We start from the raw sequence: 11,953 nt of genomic DNA, 5'->3' as shown, positions 1-11,953 counted from the left end.
ACGGCTCTAGTGAGGATCCTCAGATTCGGCACAACAACCGAATTTTTCTTCTAAAGGTTGCTTGGATGCAAGCAGGACAAATGGAGCACGTTGTACATTTTGACTTCACTTACCTGGGCTGCCCAGCTACCCTGAAGAGAGGGAAGAGGAATCTGCGTCCCGAGGAGGGAGCATCCAGTGAGTCCTCCTCCTAGTAGTGTCTTGAACAGCAGCACTGCCTGTTGGCTCTCCCGCCGGCTGAGTGAGGGGAACGTGTAAAAGCCCAACACGTCTCTTGCCGCGCCGGGCCTGGGGGAAGCAAGGCTGGAGCCGGCGGCTAAGCGCAGCAGAGCACTGCTGGCTATGGGCTGCCACGCAGAGCAGTTCACGGAGTAGCTCAGTGCTCCAGGAAAGGCGGACACGCTACTTGTCTCTGTACCGCTGTAGGGCCCAGAGGGCGCCACTGACAGCAGGGCCCCACCTACGAAGCGCGGTTCTCAGAGCCAGCCCTACCCCAGTGGAAGTGCTGGAAAAACAGCTGGGCTCAGGGGACATCTCCTGCTTGCCCCGCCCAGCCTCCGGCAGCTGCCGAGGTCCGGGCAGCTCCAGGCTGAGGCCAGTCCCTGGGGAGAGGCAGAGGCGGCGCACCCACCGGCAGGCCCCAGGGTTACTCAGTAGAGCTGGGAGTGGGCGCCGGGACGGGAGCCACATTCCTGCCTTGTCAGCTTCCACCGCCCCGATTCACCCCCAGCCCCTGTCCTGCCGCAGCTCAAGGCAGCCTGTAGTCGGGTGGCCTCACTGCCGGCGCTACAGCGGCCCCCGGTGGCCGTCAGCTGCACTCGCAAGCATCGTGCCTGCGGGCGGCTGCGCTGGGAGCGGCGCGGGTCTCAGGCAGCTCGCAGCGCCGCGGGGCGCAGGAGGGCGCGCACTGTCGGGCCGCGCAGCTCCACTTAGCGCAGGCCGGAGGCGTAACACAGAGGGCGCTGCCGAAGCTGGGTTGAGCCAAAGCCCTGCGCAGAGAGACCAGCGGACAGCTTGGATGGGCTTTGAGAGCCCCGCGTCTCCGCTCAGTGCAGCAGGCACGTTCAGCCCCTGATCGGGCACGAGTCGGGCGCCAGGCAGCAACCCGGTCAGGGTTTCCCATCGCAGGGTGCTCAATCCCTGGGCAGAACGTAGGGCCGCTAGCGCTCCCCGAGCGTGGTGGGACTTAGGGATGGAGAGAACAGAGCAGATACTTACTGCCCTTCCCAAAGAAAGAAATTAAATATAACAAGACCAATCAACACTGCACCAGATTTATTCAACATTTTATTTAGAAACATACATTAACTATAAAAGCTGTTGCATTTTAGACAATTTTTCCTACTTTCCAGAGGCATTTTAGAATAAATATTTTAAGTGAAGATTAGCGTAACTGTATATTTGACCATTAGCCCAACTAGGACAGTACTTCTTGTCCTTGATTAGGTTTGCATATAAGGTGGATCCCTTTTAGCTCACCAACCATTATGTCATATCTAGATAGCTACAGTATGTACTCCATCAATAACACTATAGAGCAGGTATAAGAATAAACACTATGAAAGTTTGGTAGCGAAATACATAATAAAATGGTTATGACAGTTATCCATGTTCTCTGGAGTAACAAAGTGATAAACAAGTCTTTGCAAGAGCTAAAAATGTTACATTGTACTTGTTCAGCAAGAATACATCGCTTTGTGAAACAAAACATGTACATGGTAGCTCAGAGTAATAAAGCATTTTTCTTGCAACCACAAAAAAAGGATTTCAACCTTATGTTTGAATTGGAAAAAGCTAGGCCTTAGCCTGACTGAACTGCCAAGTGACAGGCTCCAAATGAAAAAAAAAATCAAATATAAACAAACCATTGGCAATTAGAATCGAGAAAATATTCTGCACTGGTGACTAGTTGTTCACATGGAAAAATATTGCATGGACTAAGAATGCTGGTTTGTACTGTTTCACTTCAGTTTCGGTACATATATAATTAGCCCCATGAAAATATGGGCAAAAGGGGCTACATTTTCAAGAGGCTTCAGTGAGAGAGGCATTTGTGCATTTGCAACTCTGCACATAAAAACTCCAACTTGAACATGCATTTTGGCTCCAATCATGCTTCTTCAAAAAGCACTGGGAGTTACCACTGACTTCATTAGAAGCAGACCAGACCTGTGTGACAACCAATACTTTGTACACACATTTATACATCTAAATTTTAACACCTGTGTGGATAAGTGCTAATGATTAATATCAAATTATCATACACAAGCATGCAAAAATGGAAGTCACATTTTAAAAATTAGACTCAGAATATAATATATTCACAAACTCTAAGTGTAACAGTTGGAGTTAGACAGATGTAAAAGTCTTTTTAAAAATCTGTATTTTGAATTTTCATATTATACATTATTTGCAATAAAGTATTATGATGACAACATGCAAAGTGTAAACATGTAAACATCATGGTTATCAAAACATTTAACAGTAAATCATGCAAATGGTTAATCAAAACACTGGATGTTGCTGTATGTGTCCAAAACTTACTTTTTTATTAGTTATGTAGTTGTTTTTTTAAATAACCCCCATGTGAAGTCCTGTGAGCTTTACTCTTGGGATTTATTGCATCAATAAGTCACCACTGTGTGCAACAGCTTCGCATTTTCTAAGGCACAGTTTTAATGAAATAATATGTAACTTTCTATTAGACAGCAACCATGTCTTGAAATTACAATGTTGTACAAATGTTTTCAGTGACAAAGTATTTCTGCATGAGCATGCAACTTGCATGCGAAGAACTGTCTAGCATTTTAAATAAATAGATGCTATCTATATAAACACTTAGAAAAAATTATTGCTTACCTAATATCCATTTATTTCCTTTTACTAACACATCAAAAGACAATGGATGTGTACACATTCTGTCACATACAATAAGGAATCTCTTAATTTAGTTGACCAAGGTTTTAAGGCAGAATAAATAGATTTCCCCCCCATTTTAAAGAGCATCTGAAGTGGCTAAAAGTGTGATGCTTTTGAATAACTTCTCTTTATCAGCCTGCTGAAATTCACCATGTAGTATACGGTTAGAAACCAGTACTGTAATATTTTTCAAGGGTAATGTGTCATCTAAACTTTATAAACTTTAAGGTATACTCTTGATCTCTACCCAAACCTCCAGTGGTATGCACTCATTGGAAAATATACTCATTATAGTGCACCGGGTGCAACTGATTCAAATGTGCTTAGTATTTGATTTTTTTTGTTTTGTAAAGTGTTACAGATTGGACCTCATCCTGCATTCCTAATACATTCATAAATCCCACATAGTGCAATGAGAATTGTACATAAAAGGAACATAGGTTCAAGATCACTGATGTACTGCACTGAATCATGACTATTTATTGTTTGACACATTTTAATTATATTGACCCTTTATGGGTCCCAAATCAACCTGTTTCTTTGTAAATATATTTCTACTGTATAGAATCTTATTAAGAGATTCATAAAATCTTATTATTTTGTAACAATTCTACTGACCATGAGAAAATGCAAGCCAATAGATCCCCTTAGCTGTACCACCAACACACCTCCAGCAGATTCAGCTTCATCCTCATCAGCCCCCCAAGAATTTGGTAGTAATGTATAATTCTGTACATACACAGAAGGATTTTTCCTTTATGATCCGACTGTGGATTTTTGCATTTGCTAATACACTCTTTCCGGCTTAATGAACAAATCTTTATTTGATAGATTATTAAGCGATAATGTTGAACATTACTTGATGTATACACACACTGAAAAAAAATCCTAATGCTAAAGGTGCAATAAATTATTTGTATAATGCCTATCATCCACTGAAAGTAATATAAAACAAAATGTTTCAGAATTATAGCATGTATTATTAAACTAGTGTCTTTGTGTAAAAAAGTTATAGTTTCAGTAATAACAGAAAAGTAACTTGTGATGTTTAGTTTTGCAAATGCACTAATTAAGATGCTATCTTTAAATAATTTCTCATCTCAAATTGACATATTCTAGAACATCCATAAAGGTTCTGTAAACTTAATTTTAATACCTTGAAATATAAAAACAAAATAGATTTATTGAATCTTTTGACTTTCAAAAGAGTAAAATAACAGATTTTAAATCAAATAGATCTGCAAATATGAAAAGTCTCTTCTTTAATAATACTTTGGATATGAATTACCAAATGTTTTTCATCCACATTATGCAAATTCATTAAGGGAAAAAATCAGACTGTGCTTTAAAATAGCAGATGCAGCCTTTTATATAAGTATTACAAAATGAGATGGGAGCTATGAAGTCCACGGATATGAGCTCTTACAAGTGATTGTCTGGAAGTAGCTCCAGGGACATGACGGGGAAGTTCCTTCTTGCAGTAAATGTTTAGGACTGAAATTCCTGTCACAATGTTGTTGGCTGTCCAGCAGCTATATTAAAAAAATAACACAGTAACAGTTACAAAAGGTGACAAATCTTGAAACAATGGAATAGATAGGGTTTCCATCATGTGACTTTTAATCCCAACATGATTTTTACACCTCAGTAAAGCTAGTTTGACTGCCAATTAAGGGTATAAATTAGGTATCAACCCAGAGGGAGAAAAAAGGATATAAATATTGGCCTAGCGGGAATATATTCTTTATGCCTGAAAGACAAATGATCTCCTTTGCATTGCTGGCACATTCTGCATGCACTTCCAGTCTATTTACACACAAAATTATGATAACAAAATACTTTGGTTGAACAACATGGCAAAGGTTGATAGGTTATCTTTAGCTGATACCACTGTGCCAATTTTGCATTACATGACTGCACACAATGATAAGAAGCAGCTTCCTTCTGTAGCCAGACAACACACAAGTTAAAGAGGAGGATTCCCTACTTTGCCTTAGAACTTTTGTCACATCTATAACATTAATGATATGGACAAGAATATTTCATCTGTATTAATCTATTGTTTTAAAAACATAAGCTAGCCATAAGATACTGTTAATTTAAAAGACTAGCCTGGCCGTTTAGTTTTCTCCCTAGATTGAACAGAAGTCACATTGATAGAAGTATTTTTATTTAAAGTCTCTAAACTGATGTATTCATTATGAAAAAGTAATTTGGAGCTTTAGGCAAACTTATGGTAGGCAGCTGTGAGTATATCCACACCCCGTTCAGCCGCTTATCAGCACAACTTCTGGTTAGGGCAGAAGCACTAACATGGCAGCAACCTGTTCTCTATTTCAGACACATTTCCAAATAGACAAGCTGTCTTCCAAATTTTTATATATAAATAAAAGCCACACAAAATATAGATAAATCATTTCAACCACTGAATGCCAACAAAATCAATCTCTCTAGAACCGCTAACTTGGACTTTTTGTCCACTTTCTGAACATAAGCACAAATGGAAACTTTTTTAAAATTTTGAATTAAGAAAATCTCCTGAACAGAGATACTGCAGAAAGAGGCCAATTTTCAGTTTAGAGAAAACACCTACAAAATTTTGAAAATACTAGGGGATTGTGCCCCCTGACTCACCAACTCCCCCTCCCCTCGGGGGGCAGGCAGCCCTGGTTCTCCCCCAGCCACTTAGCACCTAGTAAGAGTTTGTATGATCAAGTCCCTAAACATGAAGAAGTATTTATAAATTTTCTAATTTTGTTTGGTTTGATATAAGATGCCTAAAAGAGTTCCATAACAAATAAAAGCAATTGTACAAATGAACGAGAGACTGTGCAACAGCACCCTCTATCTATAAGAATATGGAATTATTTCTAAGCTCAAAAATTAATACATTATGAGTACAAGTTTTGGACTGAAATATATTTGTCCCTAGATTTATACAGCTAGACTTTTTTGTGCAGGGAGGAGGGAAAGGAAGAAAAGGGGTTAAAATTCTATATCGATCTGATATCAATCACTTGTAGATGGTATAGTAGATAGGTATACAACCTGGACTATCCCAAGCAGAAGTATCTACACTCTTCAATGACAAGTGAGAGATCCAAGAACAGGAATCTCGAGGACATACAAGGTCTGAATCTGCTGCAAGGGCCAGGTATTTAGACATTAGGTGGGATGGGATGTCTACTTCTGCTTAACAGGGACTCTTCTGCCAATTAAAGAGCAATATTCACAGGATTTGATCCCCTTTTTGATCAGACAGAAGATCAAAGTGGGGAAGGCTGGTGATGAGTGTGTTAAGACTGACAGTGACACTTCCCATTTTTTCAAAAATATGAATAGCAATTAAAACTGAGAAAGTTTAGAATACCAAACATTATTAACACATTACTTTACAAAACTAAAATAAAGGAGGGATAGAGTGAGAATTTTGAATGCAACGGATAGTAGCAACAATTTCATATTGTTACGTTACATCTGAACATATGCACAGTTGTTGGAAAAAAAATAGGTATTCACTTAAAATGACAAGATTAACTCTAGAATGTACTGTGGAAGGAAAAACAATATGGACATCTATCTTAAAATGTAATCTGGTACTTACTTCTGGATCTGATGTAACACTCATTGCAGTTGAGAAGACCATTTCTAATCCTGACATCTGTTCCACTTGCTGCATCTCCAAGCTGTCCCTTGCAAATTCCACACTATTAGATGAAAAAGAATGGAGAAGGGGAAAGTTGATGGGACAGGTTACTTTTTTTCCTGTCTTGTTCTTTCCAATGTTTAGATTTTCATTTAATGAGTTCTTTGTGAGATAAACAAGATTTCATGTGGTCTAAAAGCAGGGTTTTTAGAGCAGGCTATGTTTAGGGCTTGATCCTGTAAGTCTTCACATAGACTAAATGCACATTAAAATCAATTAGGGTTTTGCCCGAGACATTACAATAGAATGGAGCCCTTTATAACATGCAAACCTCAGACAGCTCAGAGGTGGCAAAGATGAGGACAGTTATTGGATGCTTATCTGAATGTGTTTTGTGTAAAGCAGGCTAGAGATATTTTGAGAGCAGGTGTTCTAATGAGATTTCTAGAAATCACTAGCTTAGCTGACTGAGAAATACCAAAAGAACTGTCTCTGTTAAACTCCTTTGCCTGAGAAAGGTCTTACTGAAAATCAGAAAAGCATATTCACAAAGACATTGGAAAAGGCCTGCATGCATATCGCTTTCTGAGGCAGAAGGTTAGCTCTGGTTTTTGATTGAGAGGAACAAGTTTTCCCACCTTTACTTATATGCTACCTCCTTTACAAAGTAAAGGTTGAGCACAGCAATTTGGGTTTTATGGGATATTTTAAGATGTTGTTTAAAAAAATCTGCAATAGTTTTTCAGCTACCTGGTCAATGTCACCATTGAGGCACTGCAATTTTAATCGTTTTCCCCCATATGCACTAGGAAGAAGCAAAACTTAAAAATCATTTGCATGTAACACAAGGATCACAAACTACCAAGTACATAATACTAGCACAAATATTTGAAAGGGGACCAAGTGATGGAATGTTTAATCCATCTTTCTTCCATCCAACACTTAGGGTGTGTCTAGACTACAGGGTTTTGTCGACAAAAGTGGACTTTTGTCGACAAAACTATACCTGCGTCCACACTGCCTTTGAGTTATGTCGACATAATGTCGACAAAACTCGGCAGTTATGTCGACATATGTAAACCTCATTCTACGAGGAATAATGCCTTTTGTTGACAGAGTTCTGTCGATAGAAGGCATTATTGCATCTACACTGTCCTTTGCGTCCACACTGTTATGTCAACAAAGCGGCTTGCTTTGTCGACAGAACTGGATGTAGTCTAGATGCTCTTTGTCGACAGAAGTTTTGTCGACAGTATCTGTCGACAAAACTTCTGTCGACAAAACCCTGTAGTATAGATGTACCCTTAAAGTCTATCTAAACAGAGATCTGAAACTGGTTTGGTATCTAATTAGTAAGAAGTCTGGTCAAATTCAGCTCTCTAGAAAATTATCAACAGTTTCAAACTTCAGTGATTGGGTCACAGCAAACATTGACATAGAATTTGTCCTGCATCTGAATCTCAGGTGTGTGGAACAGCCAACATATACCTTACAAGATAAAGTGTAAAACAACATATTAAAGTGGGAGGTGCTTTATTTATCTATAACCATTTCTAAATGGATAGTGCATAATTCTTGTATCATTTTTCTAAAATGTTGAGCAGTGAAAGCTCTCCAAGATCACTTGAAAATGTATGGGTGGAGAGAGTTGATCACAAATACTTTACAAGGTTAATTTGGTTATTATTATTATATACCTGGGAAATGACATGTAAACTGGACATTAACCAGTGTCCCTAACTTCTGTTACTGAGAATTGTGGAACAATATATGCACAGTTACTTGAATCAAGACCTGTGGTTTATTAGCAATTAATATAACCATTGATGTAACTACCGAATAGGACAGAAACAAAATGTACACAATTCCAACTCCACTTCAATACAAATACATAACAGTGGTGTGGAATATCTTCCTTCCATTTCCAGTATTCATGATCATTAATTACAACATGCTATCTTTCCACAGTAACCATGGCATAGGTCGCATTACATTTTTTTAAAGCAACCAAGATAATAATGAAGTCATACCCTGAAGCAATGAATGTGAAAATATAGACCAAGTGTTTCAATAATCATGGCAGCTCCTTTTCCAAGAGGAAGCCGACAGGTAGAACATAGTTTCTTTCCACTGACAGACCTAAAAGACAATATAGGTTTTTTTTTTAAATTAAGAGCAATGTGTCCAGAGTGCTAACAAATGTTAATGCAGTTTTATTAAGAGCTGGTCTAGAGGTGAAATATTTGGAGTCAGGGGATCTTGAGTTATAATCTTGACTCTGCCACTGACTCACTGCGTGCTCTGGGTTAAGCCATTGCACCGCTCTACCTCAGTTTCTGATTTTCAATGAGACGTAGGGTCCTAAATGCCCAAGACATTTTTGAAAACTAAGCTTTCCAAATTGCTTAGGCAGTTTTAAAAATTTTACCCATGGTGTCATTAGGCTACTTTTACCTTTTTTCAAGCAACTGTTTCTGCAATCAGAAAAAAATCCCTCGCAAGTGAATGGTTCACTTTACCAGTGTTGACAGAAAACCCCTTTTTAATACAATTCCAATCCTCTCAAGTGTTTGTTTCAAACCTAGAACTGTGACACATTTTTCCTCTTTTGCTTTTTTTCTTTTAATTCTTTTCCTGACAACCCAATTTGCAGAGTAAAACAGTCTGTTTTTATTTTTAGATTCTATAGTGAAATCCATTTTTAAAGTATTTTTAATCTAAGAATCCCTTGACCAACTGAATTTTCAGGCAAATGAGAATTAAACATCACAATGTAGGCTTTTTAAATTTAACTTTTAGTGAATGTCTAGGACTCCTGGAAGATGTCAGAGTCACACAAGTCACTGAAGAACTCTATTAGCAATAACAGAAGTGGTAATGAATGTCAAAACATGGCAATCTGTGTCTCAACCTTGACCTCTACATCCTATTCTTCAGAGATCTCTCAACCCTAATACCTGGTGCCTCTGTTAATACTCCCAACTAAGGCTAGTGATTATGATGAAGCTTCTATTTAGAGTTGTAGATTCAGGTCTTCTCGGAACTAGATTTCCAAAATATTTCAGGGTATATTAGGCCAACAAAAAATATCTATGAAGTGGTAATTACTTATGATTACTACAAGTAGTAGGCTAGCTTTGATCTAGAGGAGAAAGGCATTCTATCCCACTGAGCCATCTTGTACTCTGCAAAGTGCCTTTAAATAAATCTCAAAATTAATTGTGTTTGAATACACAGGCTTAATTTGAAGACTAAAATACACAGACTTAATTTGAAGACAATTAGAAGACTAAAATGGTAAAAATGCAATTACAATTTCAGAATATGCCCCAGGCCTACCCCATGTTTCTGTTTTCTCAGTGAAGTTTACAATAGTTTTAAGAAGAATGTGAAAATTGAAAGCAGTATTTTGCCCAGATTTTGATTAGTTTTTGGATTTTTTTTAAAGTGTGTGCTCTGCCTGTTTGTAAATGTAACCCCAAAAAGCCTAGCTGCAATATATTTTAAGCAATTGCCCTCGGTGTGCTTAGCATTGTGCTAGATAACACAGCAAGAGAGTCTATGCAACCCATGTGGTAGTGGGGTTAAGATGGCTTTAAGCCATCTTTATGCCTTCCCAATCGTGGGCTATTGCAGAGGGCAGAACATTCCTGGTGTAATTTGGATAGCTCAGTAAGCCTATGGTTGGCCAGCTAGAGCTGCCCAGAATCATTTCAACATTGCCTACCTCTTGGCAACTACATGCCCACCCACCCCTTACATGCCCCTCCACCCCAAGGATGCCTCCTGTGATGGGACTTGAACAGGAATCTTTGGAAGATCCCTGCAACCGTATTATTCAGTTTCTTTGCTGAGGGAATTCTTCTACAGCTGGAGCAGAGGCTTTTAGAGCATCTGTAAGACTGCTCCAGCCCCCTTTTACCCAGTTGAAAGGAACCAGGACTGGGTATGAGATTCCCACAAAGTGCATATAGTTCTTGCCCAAAGAGTCTGCAAAGAGTGACCTGGTTTTCAGGCTATGCATCTGAAGCTCCCCTTAAAATCAGTGAGAGCTGCATGTTTTCAGCACTTCTGAAAATCGGGTTTCTAAAGATTTAAAAAAGGGAATGGATTTGCCAGGTATCCCCAGAAAAGATTAACTGCTTTTTTTCCCTTTTATCTATGGCTACTATTTTTGATCACTGTAGGAGAACTGATTCTCTGAAGCATTTTAATGCAGAGATTTAAATGTTTTACATTGCTTGTAATCCAGAGGCTGGTTCATCCTAGTTATTTATGAATTGCAGCATCTTAGCAACAATTGGTAATTCCTAATCACATTAACCTAAAGTGGTATTTATTTAAAAAATGGTTTAATCCATGTAGATATGGCATCTGTTTTGAGAATGTAATATATATTGAGACTACTTTACAGTACTGAGATGACTTTCATTTCTTGCTTCCTCTCTGGTTGCATGGGAATATTCTGAGATGATCTTGGGCCAGTTAAACAGCATCCTTCTATTATATAGCAATATTTGACTCTTCAAAGATCTCTAGATTTGAGGTCCATGATATTTGTATGTATAGGTGTGGCTGTTCATGGGATGTTAAGACCAACTTTTTGAAACTAAGCACAAAACTTTTCCTTGTTAGTTTTAGAATTCTGCCCACCTTCTATTGCCATCATCTGATTGTTGCTTCTCTTTGGGCAGCTAAAAAGTGATGGAAGAATGTGTTTATTTATAATCTTGTTCCTATTACTTTTCTCTTTCCTTTTATTAGGAAGTTCTTGACATAGTGGAAGGCTATATTGCATAAACACCAAAACCAATATTTTAAGATTTTTTTAATGTAAAAATGTAAGCAATATTCCAGTAGCAATAGCCTAGTGCAAGGTGTGCATTAATGCACTTTTCCGGTAGATAGAGAGACATTTGCCTGTCTTCTCTCATATTATAGCTGAGCTATACAACGATGGGTTACATATGCACACTCTTCTGTAGCTTATTATGTTATGTCTTATCACTGCCCAAGCATATGTCAAAGCATTCATTTGAAACTTCTCTCCTACCTCCCCGCAATGGCTGATTTATTACTACAGACTGAAGTTCTCTAGTCTGGCACCCTCGGGATCTGATGGGTGCCGAACCAGAGAATTTGCAAACTATGGGAGGTGAATATTGTAGCAATTGGGTCTCTTTTTAGTTCTATTTTGCTGAGGTGAATAAATGGAACAATGCTTGAAATATAGCTTAATAATATATGACTATACTGATACACACTATATAAGCCTATGCCTATCCATGGCTTATCTCTCTTCATAAAAGTGTTAATGTTGTTACACAACTTTACTGTATTGGCACAAGGAAATAAATAGATAAAGCATAAAAACCATGCTTGCACCTA

The 11,953-nt window shown here is 38.6% G+C and overlaps 1 protein-coding gene across 14 annotated transcripts in view; it reads right to left on the bottom strand.

Moving 5' to 3' along the window:
* Positions 1–4,164: 4,164 nt before the first annotated feature.
* Positions 4,165–11,953, bottom strand: part of LIMCH1 (LIM and calponin homology domains 1) — a 281,384-nt gene continuing 273,595 nt past the window's right edge. For 13 of the 14 annotated variants that reach the window (XM_006111913.4, XM_075930517.2, XM_075930516.2 and 10 more), the window contains 3 exons: positions 8,596–8,704; positions 6,524–6,626; positions 4,165–4,451 (listed from right to left, as the gene is read on the bottom strand). In XM_006111913.4, the coding sequence (XP_006111975.3) occupies positions 4,426–4,451; positions 6,524–6,626; positions 8,596–8,704 (238 nt within the window). In that variant the 3' untranslated portion in view covers positions 4,165–4,425. The remainder of the gene's footprint in view (positions 4,452–6,523; positions 6,627–8,595; positions 8,705–11,953) is intronic. The other variant, XM_075930518.2, reaches the window with a different exon arrangement.

The sequence above is a fragment of the Pelodiscus sinensis genome, chromosome 4, assembly GCF_052426305.1.
Source record: "Pelodiscus sinensis isolate ZL-2025 chromosome 4, ASM5242630v1, whole genome shotgun sequence".
NCBI classification, from domain to species: domain Eukaryota; kingdom Metazoa; phylum Chordata; order Testudines; family Trionychidae; genus Pelodiscus; species Pelodiscus sinensis.
This window is presented reverse-complemented; position numbering and strand designations above follow the sequence as displayed.